The 18,145-nt window shown below is 44.7% G+C and overlaps 1 protein-coding gene across 1 annotated transcript in view; it reads left to right on the top strand.

Annotated features, from left to right (window-relative positions):
* Positions 1-18,145, top strand: part of HMCN2 (hemicentin 2) — a 267,414-nt gene that overhangs the window by 225,136 nt on the left and 24,133 nt on the right. The window contains exons 66-76 of the mRNA XM_088466840.1: positions 85-268; positions 1,445-1,542; positions 8,328-8,606; positions 8,760-8,950; positions 9,089-9,170; positions 9,299-9,435; positions 10,775-10,916; positions 10,998-11,142; positions 11,234-11,361; positions 13,071-13,241; positions 14,299-14,469. Coding sequence (XP_088322966.1) covers positions 85-268; positions 1,445-1,542; positions 8,328-8,606; positions 8,760-8,950; positions 9,089-9,170; positions 9,299-9,435; positions 10,775-10,916; positions 10,998-11,142; positions 11,234-11,361; positions 13,071-13,241; positions 14,299-14,469 — 1,728 coding nt within the window. The remainder of the gene's footprint in view (positions 1-84; positions 269-1,444; positions 1,543-8,327; positions 8,607-8,759; positions 8,951-9,088; positions 9,171-9,298; positions 9,436-10,774; positions 10,917-10,997; positions 11,143-11,233; positions 11,362-13,070; positions 13,242-14,298; positions 14,470-18,145) is intronic.

The following is an 18,145-nucleotide window of genomic DNA, read 5'->3' as shown; positions in this document are numbered from 1 at the left end:
GTGTATTGAAAACTCTATTGGGTTCTCGGTAAGATGTTTTCTTTCTCTCAATAACATTGCCGGTTGCTGTTTTGGTACATGCAGTTCCTCCATTGTTTGAATCGGGTACCAACGTTTCGGAGACCCTCAGCAGTGTCCCGGGATCACAGGTGAACCTAGAGTGCCATGCCAGCAGCCCCCTCCCCGTTCAGCTGACCTGGCTAAAAGACGGGAACCGGCTCACTACTTCTCGCTTCCTCCGGATCTCCTCTGGCGGGCGTAGTCTCCGGTAAGGAGCGACAGTCTGTTCTTAGCTGGTGGCCTTTTTCCCACTTTCAGACAATAGCTTTTTTTTCTTCACATTAACTTCATCCCTGTGTCTTCTTAACGCACCAAGAGCATGATTCAAAATAGTACACAAACCTGGTGGTTTGTGTAGCACTCCATTGCGAGATCTGTACTGCGCAAGTATAGGTCTTCCTCTGTGAGATCGCTCGCAGTTCACCCAAGCCGCGGTGTGATTGACATGCTGTGATGTTTGGGGGGGGGGGGGGGGTGGCGAAGCGAGGGTGACCACTGGAACCATTCTACAAAATTGGGGGCACGTCGCCTCGTTTTGTAGCCGTGACCAGGCCAGGGTCTGCATCTACCGATGTAGACTTCCTGGCCTCGGCTGAGCAGTTCCACCAGTCATTCTGAATAAGCTGACTCAGGTGGCCGATGGTTACGACAATCGCAGACACCTTTTGCTGCATTAGGTGATGTCATCAAAAGAGATTCCCTACAGAGACCCTGCTATGTCCAGTGTTCAAGGCCACCGTGAGAATAACACCGTTTTTGCCGCTGCAAAGGGCTGCCATACTTTTGAAAGGGGTGTGACTGCAACTCTAAAGGTGCATACACACTAGACGATATGCTCCCTGAGCGATATCGTGTAGTGTTGTCCCCGGCAGGCTGTGCTCAATGTCGTTCATGACATTGAGCACAGCCGCTGAACGATATCATTAACGATATCGTTCAGCGCCGGGCTCTCTCCCCCATTCCCTGACATGCAGCAACCTGACGAGATCGTCAGGTTGGCCTGCATGTCAGCCCGATGAACGATGATGACGAACGACCCGCGGGAACGCGCCTCGTCGTCATCGTTCATCTTTTTGGGCTTAAAAATGGACGATAAAGTGGACGACTGAACGATAACGATATCGTTATCGTTCAGTCGTCCACTTTATCGCCCAGTGTGTACGCACCTTAACAGGCCTGGGCGCCCCTTGCCAGTATCAGAGCATGTTTTACCATGAAATATATATACTTTTTGTTTACATTTGTCTCGAGGAAAATAAAAAATGAACATTAATTAATGTAAACTGAAAAAAATCAATTCCCCATGAATGGAAATGGTAGAAAGACCAGCTGTAGGGCCTAGTCATCCATGGTTGCTGTTAACCCTGTTTTTTTCTTCTACCAGGATATCCCATGTGCAGGCTACAGATGCCGGTATTTACACCTGTGTGGTATCAAGTCCTGCTGGAACCGCAGAGAAGAGCTTTACCCTGCTGGTGGAGAGTAAGCACTGCACGTTGTTGTCTGCAGAAGGGTTTATTTGGAGGGCGTGCTGGAGGCTCAGCTTGCATGGCAGCCTTAGGGCCTGATTCAACAAGGAATGCAGTTGCTTATACACAGGCAATCGGTCGATTAATTTGCATGCGTATGCATCGCAGTGCGCTGGCGCGAGATAGGCGCTGCACTAGGAATTGCGAACGCAATGACTACGCAGACCCATGGCAGAGTGAATGATAGAAAGTGCCGTTTGTGGGTGGTGACAGTGGAAGGTCCTTGAAAACAAGGGAGAGGTGGTGCGAACACAGTCGTGTCTGAGTGTCCAAACGCTTTTAAACACCTCACCTGGCTGTTTAAAACCCTGCAGCACTCGCAGTGCTTGCCGTAGGGTAGGGTCAACCACAAGCACTGCGTATGCCTCCGATGGTTCTCGATTGTTACATACACTTCCTGGAGATGACGTGTGCTGTGAATGGAAAGTGGGCGTCTTAAGACAGGCTGGTGGGCAGCTAAATACACACTGCGATCGCACGTTAAGACATAGTGGGCTCACTGATGCCTTGCTGTGCGATCGCGGGATTTGCATACTTGGGCAGCTGGCGGCTGTGTACGAACGAACGGGTCTGAGTCGGACCCTAAGTGAGAAGACGGTAAGAGGAGCAAGTATAGGAGTGACCTAGAGGTGGCGCTGCTGAGGTTCGAGATTTTGTGTCAAATCAATAGAGTTTTTGTCAACTCAATGGACAATTGGTATGGGGGGAGGCAATGTAATTGGGAAATAATCATGATAAATGAAGGTGAGGATTTGATGTCAGTAAAGTAGTGGGGCAGAGACTCTCCTTAGCCTAGCATTAATAAAGGGTTAGAGACCATTGCTAAAACCAACTTGAGTAGCCAGGAAGAAATCATGTAGTGTATTATATGGGTAACATTGGCACTATGCATGGTATGGAATATGTACATGTTAATGTGTTATCGTCTCGGGCGTGGCCACGGCAGCAATAGTGTAGGACACAGGGACTCTGAGCTCTCCGGCTGATAATCCTGCTTATCCCTCCTGAGACCCCTATATCAACCTTACTACCCTGCTGTCTCTCACATACCTTGCCAGGAACCTGCTGACTTGGTTGGAGCTGTGTGGAGTGAGGAGAGTGCCTCCATTGCATTCCCTGGGCCTGCCTATCTGTGATTCCAGAGCTGCACCCAGGCCTCTCCTCTCCTGTTGGCTTCTGTATTATGCAGCCTGTCTGTGCCTGACAAGGGGGCTTTGCTGGGAGCTTCTGGGCTGCTTCTCCTGCCTGGCTTGTGTTTAGAGTCAGGGTCAGGGAGGTTATCTCTGAGTCTGATACTGCCAGAGTTCTGCCAGACATCACTATTTCTCCCTGCTCTGTGTGAAGAACTGTCAGCTCTGCAACTGTGGGACTCAGCAACACTTCTTTCCTTGTGAGTGATTTCTAAGTTTGGAGGAATCTCTGCCTGTTGCTGCTGCTGTGTCACTACCTGTGCATTTATATATTATAACTAGTCTCCTACATTATTCTCCTACATTATATTAATACTATGGGGAAAACAGGTCATGCTGCTGCTGCAAAACTGGAACGCTTTGCCCGTTCCTCTACTCCTGTGCCCCCAGTGTGTTGTGATCCCCAGGGTACATCCAAGTCTGTGACCCCACCTCCCCCTGCTGCATCTGGGTCAGATTCATCACCAGAAGTTACGCTGCAACAAGTGCTGGAAGCAGTTACCTCCTGCGAGACTAAATTGGCAGATAAGATTGAGAAAGTTCAATCCGATATATCTTCTCTTCATCAAGGTCTCCAGCAGGTCCGCGAAAGAGTCGGGGAGGCAGAAACACGTCTATCTAATCTGGAAGATTCCCAGACCCCACTACGGGCTCAAGTGGCCTCCCTGACATCCCAAATGTCCGCAATGCAGCATAAAATTTCCGATATGGAGGGCAGACTGCGCCGCAATAACGTGCGGTTCGTTGGTCTCCCGGAAAGAGAGGAGGGGTCTTCACCTGAAACATTCCTTGAGAAGTGGTTGGGGGATACATATGGCAGAGACTCATTTACTAACCAATTTGCTGTGGAGAGAGCGCATCGGATCCCTACCCGTCCCCTGCCGCTCCACCGCGCACATTTATAGCCAAATTTCTTCATTACCAGGATCGTGATACTGTGCTTCGATTGGCTCGAGTTAAAGGGCCACTGGAACGCAACGGTGTAAAAATTTCTATGTTTCCTGATTTTGCAATGGATGTCCAAAAAGACAGAGCTAAATTCCTTACAATAAAGCGTCGTCTCCGGGATTTAAATCTTCAGTACGCTATGATTTTTCCATCTAAGTTGCGAGTGGTTGCGGATGGAGAGTCAAAATTTTTCTCTACACCACGGGAGGCTGCGGCGTGGCTGGACCGGAGATCTCCTGGGAACAGGCAAATGGCATCGGAATGACTGTACTGATTGCATTTGCTGATTATATTTGTTTATGGCCAGAAATTGCTAGTGTCATTACAACATTAAATAGGCCTTTTTCTGATATTCCAATATTTATATTTCTATAATAATATTTATGTTGTGATATTGGTTGGATATTGTTCTATGTCCCGCTCCCCTTACTGGGTATATATATATATATTTTTTTCCTGGTAGGGTTTTTCTTTTTCTTTTGTTGTTTATGTTGATATTTCGGTCAAAATATAGCCGGAGAGTTCCGTTGCATTGGTGGTTATTTTTATTCCAGTGCCTTTTACGCCTATAAGGATCGAGTAGTTGTATCCTGTGGGTTTTAGTGTAGTTTAGTTTAGTTTTGGGTTTAAGTATGCCTAAGTTCGGGTGGGTATACAGGGTGGGGGGTGGTTTTGGATGGGTTGTCCAGTCTTTTTCTTACAAATGTTTTTTTTTATTTTTTCTGTACCACACTATTTTTAAGGTAACTTCAATTATGCTTTATAGTTCAATGTATTACAATGGTGAAACTTTTTACTGCGGTCCAAACTGACCCTTATGGCAGGTATGTGTTTCTGGATTGTGTACTGTATTCTAAGCCCACTTTATTGTTAGCAGTGTACATCCCCCCCCCCCTCCTTTTTCATATGACGTTTTAAAAAAAGCTGCTGAATTTGTGGCCCGTTCTCCAGATACGCCAGTGCTCTGTTTGGGAGACTTCAATAATATAATGGACCAGTCTATGGATAAGTGGCGTGAGTCTTCAAGTTCTCTTTCTAAAGGTGGTGAGGGCTTTGCTAAGTTTGTAACTGACTTGGGATGGGTTGATGCGTGGCGAGTTAAACACCCTGGAGTACAACAGTTCTCCTGTTTTTCCTCCGCGCATCACTCTTTCTCTAGATTGGATTTGGCCCTGGTGTCCCCATCTATTGTACCTAATATAACTAACATTGAATATAAAGCCAGAGGAATCTCAGATCACTCCCCACTTCTAGTAGAATTGAATATGTGTAGTCCTAGAGGTCTCCGTTTATGGAAACTACACCCCTCTTGGCTTCTTCAAATGGGTGCAGGTTCAGAACTGGAAGTTATGTGGGATGGCTATTTCACTGACAATGTGGGATCTGCCTCTGTAGCTAATGTTTGGGACGCCTTCAAGGCCTATTTACGTGGGTCTCTGATCAAAAGGGTAGCAGAATTAAAAACATTTTATAGGGAAAAAGAATGTGTTTTGGAGATGGCCTGTAGAAATCTTGAGTTGGATTACTTGGGGGACAGGTTGGAATCTTCACATTTAAAATGGTTGACTGCACAGACAGAGTGGACTGATCATTTGACAGATAGAATGAACCGTAGACTGTTATTCCATTCTCATTTATATTATATGCAGGCTGACAGAACTGGTAGTTTTTTGGCACACTTGGTTCAAGCTGATCGTCCTTCTGCTGTTGTCTCGGAACTAATTGGGCCTGAGGGTTCTATGGTCACATCTACACAAGATATTGCAGAGGTTTTTAGTTTATTTTATAAAAACTTATATCAAACACAGTTGACTGAGGACGTGAATGCTTTGTCATTATATGTTGCTTCTGCTAGGCTTCCAAAATTGTCATCCGAGGCTCGGGCGTATTTAGATGCCCCGTTGACCATGGAGGAGGTAGATGCTGCGATTAGTTCCTTTCCCGGTAACAAGGCACCCGGATCTGATGGGATTCCCATAGAGATATATAAAAAACATGCTCGTATCTTTGTTCCAAGACTTTTAGATCTGTTTAATGGGCTCTATGAAGATAATTTGTTCTCTCCATCTATGTCTGAAGCCATAATTGTTGTGCTCCCTAAACCCGGGAAGGACCCTAGATACCCTGATTCCTATAGGCCAATTTCTCTAATTCCCACAGATGCCAACATTTTAGCTAAGATCCTTTCTATTCGGCTAAACACTGTTATTACTTCGATTGTTCACCCAGACCAATCAGGATTTATGCCAGGCAAGTCGACGTCGGAGAACATTAGAAGGCTGCACACTCACTTACAGGCCTCCCATGGCGAAGAATCGTCCTCTGTTATTGTGTCATTAGATGCTGCAAAAGCATTTGACTCTGTGGAGTGGCCCTTTCTGTGGGAGGTCATGTTATGTTTTGGGTTCGGGCCGGTGTTCTTGAAATGGGTAAAGCTTATGTATGCGAACCCTACTGCCAGGGTGTCAGTGAATGGGTTTATCTCCCCATCCTTCCCCCTGTCTCGGGGCACAAGACAGGGTTGCCCCTTGTCCCCAACCCTGTTTGCATTGGCTATTGAGCCGTTAGCCTGTATTATACGTTCTCACCATGATATTATAGGTCTACAATTGGGTAATAGAATGGACAAAGTTTCCCTATATGCAGATGATTTATTACTTTTTTTGTCTGACTATGTAACAGCTATGCCTGTGGTTCTTCAAGTCATAGAACAATTTGGTATTTTTTCTGGTCTTAAGATAAACTGGGACAAATCATCTATCCTTCCTCTTAGGGGGTTGTATCCGACTGTTCCCATTGTCACTCTCCCTCTCTGTTGGGTAAATAAATTTAAATATTTAGGTATCTGGATAACTAATTCCCCAAAGGACTATATAGTATTGAATGTTGAGCCCCTGTTTGTCTACTTAAAGGGCAAACTTCAGTCCTGGCGCCGGCTCCCTCTTACCGTTACTGGTAGAATTAACTTAATAAAGATGGTGGTGCAGCCAAAATTTGTGTACGTTTTGCAGCATTCTCCTGTTTTTATTACAGATACATTGTTTAGGCGTTTGAATAGTCTTCTTTCTTCATTGGTCTGGGTGAATCGTCGACCACGTATTCAATTGGCAGCTCTGACCCGATCTAGGTCTGGGGGAGGTTTGGCTCTTCCAAATTTTAAATTTTATTATTATGCGGCGCAGATGGCACATATACGGTTATGGCTTCAAGATGACTCCCCTAATGCCCTGCACGTTTTGTTGGTTTCTCAGATTTTCCCTAACTTTACACCATTGCAGGCCTTGCTTGCGGGTAGAATTATACAGAAAGGCCCTCCCCTGTTGATGCAAGCTGTTAAGATATGGAAATTGGTATCTAGTATTCTACAGTTTACGGGATTAGATCCAGACACTTCTCTATGTAGTTATCGTATATTACCTGAACTGGCCTCTTTACAGCTTGAGGTGACATGGGGTTCTAACGGTGTAACTACATTGGGTCATTTATATGACACTTCAATTCTTAAATCATTTGCACAACTCCAAGAAGCTCATCATCTCCCTCAATCATATTTCTATAGATATTTACAATTACGGCATGCTCTCTCGGCTCAATTTTCAGATGGCCCTCCTCTAATTCAAATATCCCCATTGAAGTCATTCCTTTTATCTTCAGGTCCCCGGAAGACGCTTTCTTACTTATACTCCTATATATTGTCTTCTTATCATAAGGATAGTTTACCACATCTTAGATCAAAGTGGGAGAGAGATATTGGCCTTATAAGTGATGCGGAATGGGATAATGCTCTAGAAGCTCCTCGTATTTCCACAACTCCTATAAGATTTCAACAGATTCAACTGTTTATTTTACACCGTACCTATTTAACTCCTGTTCGTTTGCTGAGATTTGGGGGGAGAGCATCTGACATATGCCCTAAGTGTAAAATTAGTAGCGGTACTTTCTGGCACCTTCTATGGGATTGTCCGGTGGTTAGCACTTTTTGGAATAAGGTTCTGAGAGTTTTGTCCAATACAGGTATTGCTCCCACTTTAGCTACGCCATTGACGTGCTGTTTAGGCTCTATGGACGATGAGGTAGTGGACAGATATCTTAAACAATACATTGTCAATATGTGTACACTAGCTAAGGTATGTGTGGCTCGGTCGTGGATGGCTCCTACAGGACCAGATTATAATGCTTGGCTGTCCTTGGTCCGTACCACTGTTGAACATGAAAAACATGTGTTTATTTGTCGCAAAGCTGAGAAGAAGTATGAACGTATCTGGAGCAGTTGGCTTAAATCCTGTTATGCCCGTGCATTGCCTAATGATTGACCGGTATATTATTGTTAGGATAATTAGCTAGATAATTACTTTGTTGGAGGTAATGTGCTGTGTGATAAGTTGAGAATTTGTTGGGATCTAGTTGATTTTGCCAATTTTTCAGGTGTTATTTTTGACAATATTCCAATATTTGTATAGTGTGGTATTTTTTTTTATTTTTTTTATATATATATATGTTTTATGTGTATGTGTATATATATTTTGTTTGGTTATTTGTTAATGTATTTCTATAAACCAATAAAAATGTACTCAATTTAATGTGTTATCGTCTATGCCAGCCTTGCCGGTGGAGGAGACATCTGAGGGCACAGAAGACGTCACTGCAGTCAAGGGATCTTCAGTGACCTTCACTTGCGAAGCTCACGGTTCTCCTCTGCCTTCACTGTCATGGGAGAAAGATGGCGAGCCACTCAACCTTCAGAGTAACCTCCTGCCCAATGGCTTGGGAACCCGGCTGCACCTGGAATCTGTCCACGCCGGTGATTCTGGTCTCTACTCCTGCACGGCTCTGAACATAGCCAGGAAAGTTAGCAAGCACTTCCGCCTGATAGTGCTAGGTATGTGCGGGAGAGACCCTACTGTCCGGGTCTAATCTAGTCCAGATCATTGCTATACTTAGGCACCATGGGGTGTATGATGTTTCTGTACTCCCATCATCCCCTAAGTGTGAGCAGAACGGGAGTTAGCAATTACCGCTTCATGTTTTTTAGAACCGCCGAGGATCGAGGGTCCTGCTCTCCCCACAGAGGTCTGGGTCTCCATGGGTGATCCTCTGGAATTAGTGTGCAAAGCAGTGGGCATCCCCGTCCCCGAGGTCACCTGGGAGAAGGATAGGCTACCTTTGTCAGGACCAGACTTACTCGCAAGAAATGGGACCATTCTGCGGATAGACCGGGTGAAGGTATGAGCACTGATTTTTACCACGGCCCCTATCTCTTTCACTTCATTTCCAGGGGTCCTGTTGCTTAGAATGTAAGAGGATATAGGACCTCTGAATCACTTCCATAGCGGCTCATTTCTCTGTCGGTCTCTGTTATAGGCCGAAGATGCTGGAGTCTATGTGTGTGCGGCCAGTAACGCGGCAGGACGAGATGCCAAGACCACCTGGGTGCGGATGAAAGGTGAATTACGAAGAACATTATAAATATGAAAAGTTGTGCAAAATAATCTGTGCACACGTTAGAGCGCTGTCTCGGCTCACATGGGACAGGGTACTTGCTCTCCTGACTTGTACAAATGTTTTCTCCAGTCCCTCCCAGTGTCATTGGATCTAATGAACCTCGATCACTCTCGGTATCCATCGGAGGACAATTGGTTCTTGAATGTAGGATGGAAGGTGATCCTGCCCCGACCATTCAGTGGTTCAGAGGAGAGAGCCCGCTCCAGGTACATATGAAATGTTTTTAAGAACCGTTTAGTAACCAGTGTGACTGTCTAAGGACATTCAGTAAGTTGAGATGTTGATTTGGGTCATGTCTATGACAGACGTGCATGAGTGAACGCAATCAGACTAGTACCGTGCACACTGTCACCTTCCAAATCCTGCAAAGAGGTATGCTGGCGGCGAGGAGGGAAGCTTGTCTCTAGTTCCCCTAGGTCTCTGCCACCCTTGAAATGGTTCTTGCCTCGCCTCCTGGAAGGATCAGACCTGCCAATATGTGTACAGTATTAATGGCACCCAAGGGTTTAACTATACATATATAGAATGTGTCTTCCTCCTGTGGCTTATTGGAGCTCCCTCTAATGACCAGGTCACCTAGTACCCATAATACATTGGGGGTATGAAACATCCAGCCGGGGGTGTGCCTAGCCGTATGGAAGCACTGGGCCAACCCCAGCCCCCTACCTCTTAATGCCATGCCCAACTGCTGCCGGTAGGCGTAGCATGACTCATGGGACTTATCGACCAACTATCACCAAATCAGGACAAAAGTCGGGAACCGTTAGGGCCCCATACATCTAACCGTTTTCGGGCCAATTCCACCGTTCTGCTGACACCTGGGTCGAAATCTGGGTTAAAAAATGCAACTTGTTGGACAATCTTGATGCCCTGATTCTGACCCGAAAATGGGTGGAATCAGCGAGTTGGTGGATTGTTAACATTTTGTCATTTGCCGCTCCCCCAACAAATCTCCGTTCATCAGATTCGGCGGATCGGAACGGCATGGGAAACCAGCGTTTAGATGTGTGGCCCGCAGACAGTAGGGCAGTCCCCTTTGATCAAGACTGGGAGGTATAACAGGTGTAAGGAAATGCCACCTCTATATTACAGTGAACATTAAAAAAAAAAAAAAAGAACAAACAGACGACAAGGAAACCAATGATAATGATAAATGCATGAACAAAACTAAAAAAGATTTTTTAAGGGGGCAGCAGCGTCTAGTTTACAAATACATGCACAAGGGCTGCTGCGCAGGGAAACATAGCGAAGGGTCATAGTGTTACCCCTTTAGATAAATGTATGCTGTTTTATTTGGATTGTATTATCCAGCATTGGTTGTTCTACATTTAAAAATGAGAGCTATACCTTTTTGGAAAACTTTATTTGTATGAACAAAACCACATCAGAGCACATCAATATAGGGCCCTCTGTTATGCATTGTAGATTAGATATTAAGGGGTTTATTTGCAAAGTTTCGGGTCGTGAAACCGGACGCTTCTGTTCCTGTTTATGTCCGATATTTAAAAGGGCAATTCTTTGACATATTTCGTTTTTCCTGCACAGGTGGACAGACGAGTGCAGCTTTTGTCTAAAGGCCGGTATATACAGATTCACAACTTGCAGGCCTCAGACAGCGGGGAATACACCTGCGAAGCCACTAACCCAGTAGGCACAAGCAGCCTGAACTTCATTGTGGAGATACAAGGTGAGTGACTGGCCACTGTTACCGGCCAGAGACTTGTGTGTCACCTAATTTATGATGATATCATCATTTTCTGTGTTTCAGTTGTACCTTCGATCCTGCCTGGACCCTCTGTGGTCAGCGCACATGTGAACCAAACAGTCCTATTACCCTGCAAGGGAGATGGTCTTCCACCACCGACTGTAACATGGAGGAAGGATGGGGGTCAGCTCTCAGTGGAAATGTCTAGGTAATGTATAATAATTTGAGGTGTTTTCCTTTCCTTCTTCAATTAATGGTGTTTTAAATAATTTTAACTAACTAGACCTCATCTCTTCTAGACTGGAGTTCCTTAGCGATGGCTCCCTGCGCATTCCCCAGGCGTTACTTCAGGATTCCGGGTATTATCGCTGCACAGTCACAAACTCGGCAGGGATTGCACATCGGGGTGTGGAGCTTCGGGTTTATGGTAAGTTCTGTGACTGCAGACTTCTAACAAATTAGAGCAAATTCAGCCAGAAACTGTTCAGTATAGCAGAACCCAAAGAGAATATCTCTCAAAGAAAGACTTGCTTTTCTTCAGTGTGATCTGTGGTTAATGCGGAAGCCATAACTCTTGTGTACATGCTGTGCGCTAAAGCAATATTCATGCAATGGCGGAAGGGGCTGCTGTAATCTTCAGCCCGCATTTACACCAGCCGTGTCCCTGGTGCAGGAGATACTACTGGAAGCAGACTGCAGTTCTGTCAACATGACCGCAAAATGGCTCCCACTACTAGATCTCATTACGAAGTCCATAAAAACCCCTATGGTGGTTTCCACTGGTGCACCTGGATTTACACCAAAATCCCTAGATTTGCAAAACGTGCAAAGGTTTTCAATGGCCAACGAGAGTATGGTGGTGGTGGTGGAGGAGGGATGCGCCTCAAGGAGCAGGGGCATCAGTTGTCCCTAAATTTACAAATGGGTGAAAATATCAGATTTTATTCTGTGGAACAAGATTATTAAATTAAGATTACATTTTTCGGCGTACCTTGCTTTGCATAAGAGCATACGGCTATTACTACTCCATAAGAACAACTAAAGTGTGCACCAGGTCTGAGGTGACCAGAATCGGGTCTCATCATATACTTCTAGAGAACGGAATCGGTATGTTCAGCCGCCGGATCAAATACCGACAGTGGCAGCCCGGCTGGTCGAAATCCCTACAGCAGCAGGTAAGTACCATAACCCCCCCCCTCCCCCCCCCCAGCCCTAACTCTCCCTTAGGGGTGCCTAGTGCCTAACCCTAACCTTCCCCCGTTAGTGCCTATACCTAACCCCCCCTCCCCGCACTCTAAACCTAACGCTCCTGAGGGGGGGTGGTGTCTAACCCTAACCCCCCATAGTGGTGCCTATCCCCCCCTTCCCCTACCGTAACCCTCCCAGGGGGGTGCCTAACCCTAAGTCCTCCCGGGGGTCCCTAAACCTAGCCCTCCCCCCCCGTGTGGCAAGACGCTAAGACATCCGGCTTACCTTCGTTCGGTATGCCCAGTGTCGGGATTCCATAGTGGGGCTAATGATAGGCGTCGGGAGTTCGACGCCTATCTTTAGTCCCATGCCAGGATGTCATTGTCGGGATATACTGTAAGAACTAATGGCGCACCTTCTAGTTGTAAAATGGGCGGGAACGGATTTCTAGAAGCACTTTGCACAGTGTAAATAAAAGCTTCAAACACTATCATAATTATATGTTTTATTCTCATTATCTGTGCCTTTATTATGTTATTGAAGGGTTGGTTAGAAAGTGGTAGGATGCTGGACTTTATCACATTTTCCCACAGCCACGTGCATCAAGGTGCACTTCTAGCTTGGGGAGGCCACTCTGAGAGAAGCGAGCAGGTGTACCCCTTATTGTGTGATGGGCGGACCGTCTAGGGTGAACAGGTACAAAACCAGACTGCTTCATAAATGAAGTTCACGGTATATAATGCACTGTGCATGCCAGGTACAAATGAGAACCTTATGAAGAGTATGTACAAACTTGCTCTTCAAAATGACAATTTGTACAAGTCTGATGTATTAAATCAGAGCAAAGTGTTGAATTTTGTGTGACGTTAGCTATGTCAACCCAATCCAGTTCTTTGTTACGGCAATAAAATGACAGCCATGTTGTATACCCTCTGTCTGTCCTGACAGCTAATGGCGGCTTCTCGGAGTGGCAGGAATGGGGTCCGTGTACTAGGACCTGTGGTATGGGAGTACAAGAGAGAGTCCGCCTGTGTAACAACCCTCCTCCGTCCAATGGTGGGAGCCCGTGCATGGGACGAGACGTGGATGTGCGCACCTGCAACCTGCTACTCTGCCCGGGTAAGATTCACTTGTGCGCAGCGAGATAGTTTAGCTGCGACTGCAAACATAGAACGTCATTCACTAACCATAAAATATAGAGATACACATCGCGCGGCATGCTGTGCATATTGCTCCTATTTGTCCACCACAAATGTATCAAGGTGCATGCCCACTTCTGGGGGGGTTCCGGACTATAGCTAGACAGTAATTAGTTGGACAATGTCTAGATAGACACCAGATGTTAGACAGTCAATAGTTAGACAAGGATAAAAGTTCGACACGGAAAAAAGTCAGACACACTAAAGTTAGACATGTAAAAAGTTCGACAGGTACAAAAGGTCGACATGAAAATTATCAACACAAAAATGGTCGACATTTATTTTTTATTTGTTTAGTGTTAGGCACTTACTGGAGGGTTAGGCACTTACCCCCACAGTTAGGGTTAGGCACCAAGGGGAGGGTTAGCGTTAGGGTTAAGATTAGGGCTAAAAAAAAAATAAAAAAAATTGTCGACCATTTTTGTGTTGATCATGTCGAACTTTTGACCCTGTCAACCTTTTGTACCTGTCGAACTTTTTACATGTCTAACTTTAGTGTGTCTGACTTTTGTCTGTCTTAACTTTTTTCCCTGTCTAACTATTGACTGTCTAACATCTGATGTCTATCTAAACATTGTCTAACTAATTACTGTCTATCTCTAATACCGCACCCATAAATGTGACCTGTACGCCCCTTTTATCTCATTTTAATATTGTCTCACAAAATCAAATTAAATGTTTTGCATATGGGCACAGTTTGCGGCAAATTCAAGTGCTCCACCTCATTACGGCTCGGAACGCCACTACCTGTCCCTCCTTTCCTAGAAGACGATGCATATTTCTGTAAGCTCCCCCATTGACCATGTCCGTGCACACCACGTATAACTGGGAGTATTTGCATAAAACTAGGTGTGTGACTCCTGCCAATGGCATATCTGCGGAGCGGGTGCCTTTTTGCACCTTTGTAAATGACTCTTATTGTCTAATACATAATGCAGATGGGTTATGAGTATTTCTTGCATGTCGCTCTTCCTCAGTGGATGGAGGCTGGACAGGCTGGAGCAGCTGGTCACAGTGTTCAGCGTCCTGCGGGGAAGGCCTCCGCCAACGCACTCGTTCCTGCTTCTCTCCTCAGCCACAGAATGGGGGCAAAGCCTGCATTGGAAAAGACAGTGAAGTAGAGGCTTGTCAGCTGCCAGAATGTCGAGGTACATTCGCTATGCTCATGGCATAATGTGGTATATGATCATATACTGTAATACACATATAATAACCAGTAAATAATATCTACAGTAAATTCTGATGTCATTGGTTATCAATGCTGGGTCTGTAGTAATCATTGTAGTGTTTTTTTTGAAAACATAATAAGGAACAATGGACAGTACTGTGTATTGTAGAATATAGAGTGACCTGATCTTGTGCCTTTATATATGAACACAGAAAAAAGGGATTTGCCCTCCAGCACACTGCAGCAAAATCAACAAAAAATACTTAAATTCTACATGATAATAGAGATTCAGAGGTATTAGTTACATACATTTGCAAATATATGAATAAGCGCCAGGCCAATCGTCAAGTTATTTTAATTATTTCACATTTCATTAACACTTATTGATTTATCCTTACACATCTATCCTTTACACTTAACTATCACCTTTTTTCCCCTTTTCGTGTGATGCCCTGGGGATGGTCCTTGGTTGGAATTTTTTTGGGGTACCTTGCTTCTCAGATGTGAACCCCTTAATGTTAAGGACGCCAGTATAGAGGAGCCTTGACAATTGGCCTGGCGCTTATTCATATATTTGCAAATGTATGTAACATAGGGGCCTATTCATCAACACTAAAATAACGTTTTTAAGGACATTTTCCTTAAATAACGTTATTTTGGTATTCATGAACAGACTTAGCACAGGAGATATCACAGATATCTCCTTGCTAAGTTCCCCTGCGTTAATTTCCACACTCCCCATACATTAGTATGGGTATGTGGAAATTGTGGTATTCATCAAATTCCGAAAATTATGAATTTTCGGAATTTGATGCAGTTACTATTCGCCACTGTGAAGTGGCGAATAGCAGAATCGACTTACCTGTATCCACGTGTGCAGGTCCCCCGACGAGTCCCTCCGGCGCTCTGCTCCGTCCTCAGGCTCCGGAGGCTGGTCGGACATGTGTGCTCCCCAGCAGAGCACAAGAAAGTTTCTAACCTGTCATGTGGTCTGCTGGGAAACCACATGACAGACCAGCAGGACGGAGCCGGAGGCTGCTGCGCGGACAGGTAAGTCAGGGGGGGGGGGAGGGGGGGTACACAAACTTAACGCATGTGTAGGCAGTGCAGCGCATGCGCTGGTTTTACAGATGTAACAGCGCATGCGCAGCACTGTTTCCAGATGCGATAAGGTAGTGTAGGCAGGGAAAAGTATCTATTTCCCGAAAAGCTGTCATCGCAAAAATGACAGCTTTTCGGAATAGATACTTATGGAGAGGTGGAATGATGAATTCCACCTATAATTAGGTAGAACTCCATGCGAGTTCTAAACCTAATTATCTCTAGAGAATTTTTAGGTTTAATGAATAGGCCCCTAATACCTCTAAATCTCTATTATCATGTAGGATTTAAGTATTTTTTGTTGATTTTGCTACAGTGTGCTGGAGGGCCTTTTTTCTGTGTTAAGTGTAAACCCCACCCTTTACAAGCACCTGTGCTATGTCATTAAGCTGATATGAGCAACCACCATATTTTTTGTTTGCAGCCTTTATATTATGAACTCAGAGCTCCTTATAACTTACAGTAGGGTGTCTATGCGGGATGCAGTTAGGATGCCGACTAACGAAATGCCGACCACCGGCTTCCCGACTGTTTAATCCCGGCAAGGGTCTAATGACAGGCGTTGAAATCCCGACGCCTGTCATTTTACCTACGCCGGGAGTCCGACGCCTGGCATACCGAACGAAGGTAAGCCGGGTGGCGGGCGCGGACAGCCGCAGGGGAAGAAGGGTTAGGTTAGGGGCTCCCGGGGGGGGACTTAGAGTTAGGCTAGGGAAAGGAGGGGGTTAGGGTTAGGCACCCCCCCGGGAGACATAGGTTTAGGCTTTTAGGCTGCGGGAACGGGAGGGGGTTAGGTTTAGGCACAGAGGGAGGTTAGGGTTAGGCACTAGGGGAGGGGGTCAGGGTTAGGGCTAGGGGGTGGATAAGATTAGGGTTAGATATTCTACTTACCGATCAGGATTTGGATGCCTGACGGTCTTCTGCTGTCGGGATTTTAACCGCTGGGCATATGTCCGGTGGTCATTCATACCGATCCCGTCTATACCATGTATTGCACCATTATGGTTATTCGTGTCATTTTCAGGCCTTTTCTTTGGACCGCAAAATAGAAAATATGTAAATAAAGTGTGCGCTAATTAATCTAAATAATCAAATTGACCAATGTAATGTGTATTTTCAATAGTTCAGCCCAGTCCAGGCTGCCCCTACAATGTGGGTCTGGAAACTCCACAATAAACTGACAACCAAAAGAATTAAAAGGAATAGGAGCGCTCGGATGCGGCAGTTGTGATCTGGATAAATCCTTCCCTCTACCCTCGTAACAGGGAGGTACTATGCCGGCTTCTGATGTCTGACAGCACAGACCGCTGTGTGCTGTATTTATAATCAGCTGATGTTGCTTACCCGGCAATGGGCAGCGCCAAGTCCGAGTGCAGAGAGACCTCCACCCCAGTTAAACAGCCTGTCCTAATCGGCCTGTGTGGAGATGGATAGTTCGGCGTGTGGTTTGTAGTGCGTGCTAGTGGCTCCCGGGATATGACTCGCAACTTCCGGGTATCGCGTTCAACTTGCGTTCCAGTGAAGACAGACCAGCTGACGCGTTTCTCCACCCACAAGTGCGTCGTTTTCATCAGAAGAATGGTCTGTGCTTGTCTGAGCCCTGCTTTATACCTCTCACTGAGGTTATTGATTGGTTGATAGTATACTCCATTAATTAGTACTCAGTTGTCATTCATTTCATATTAAGGTTCAATAACCATTTGATAACAAACTTATATATAAGTTTCAATAGATATCTTATATCCTATTAATATATAAATTACAAAATATTATAATAAAAATCACATATAATATAACAATAGCGGTACTGAGGTGAATTTATTGCATAATTATATTTACATAAGTATACAGGCTAATACTTCCTTTAGCCTTGATTAATTATTACATCTAAATCGGAGCGTTAGGAAAATCCTAACTCGTTTTTGCAATCGATTTATCGAAAACCTTAATTAGATTAGCAGATTGTTTTAAACCACGAACTATATTTAGACATCCTTAATGTTGTAATTTATAGGGTTCTGGATAGGGAAAATCCCAAATGAATATGTTAATCCAGGCCTTGGGTAATACATATCACGACAAAGAATAAATTACCTATATGATTAAGTCATATTATTACATATGGCAAATAAATACCGGAAAAAAAAATAATTGTACACTAAACTGTTAATATTATGCTAGTTATTTCTGTAGCATGTCCCTGGTCTGCAACATGTATCATTCAAGGAATAGGATATGGTATGAAACCATCGATGGAACAACTTTTTATGAACATATTTGAAGCAATCTTTCTATCCCTTGTGGTTCCCCTCCCTCCCTTTTCCCCCTTTCCTCTCACCTTTTATTCGGTTCCTTTTTCCAATTCTTTTTATTTATTGTTATCATTATTTATTTATTTTTTTCCGGTATTAATTTTTATTATATTTTGTAATATATATATCAATAGGATATAAGATATCTATTGAAACTTATATATACGTTTGACATAGGTTATCAAATGGTTTTTGAACCTAAATATGAAATGAATGACAACTGAGCACTAATTAATGGATTAT

The sequence above is a fragment of the Taudactylus pleione genome, unplaced genomic scaffold (genome assembly GCF_031769625.1).
Source record: "Taudactylus pleione unplaced genomic scaffold, aTauple2 ptg000003l, whole genome shotgun sequence".
Taxonomy (NCBI): domain Eukaryota; kingdom Metazoa; phylum Chordata; class Amphibia; order Anura; family Myobatrachidae; genus Taudactylus; species Taudactylus pleione.
This window is presented reverse-complemented; position numbering and strand designations above follow the sequence as displayed.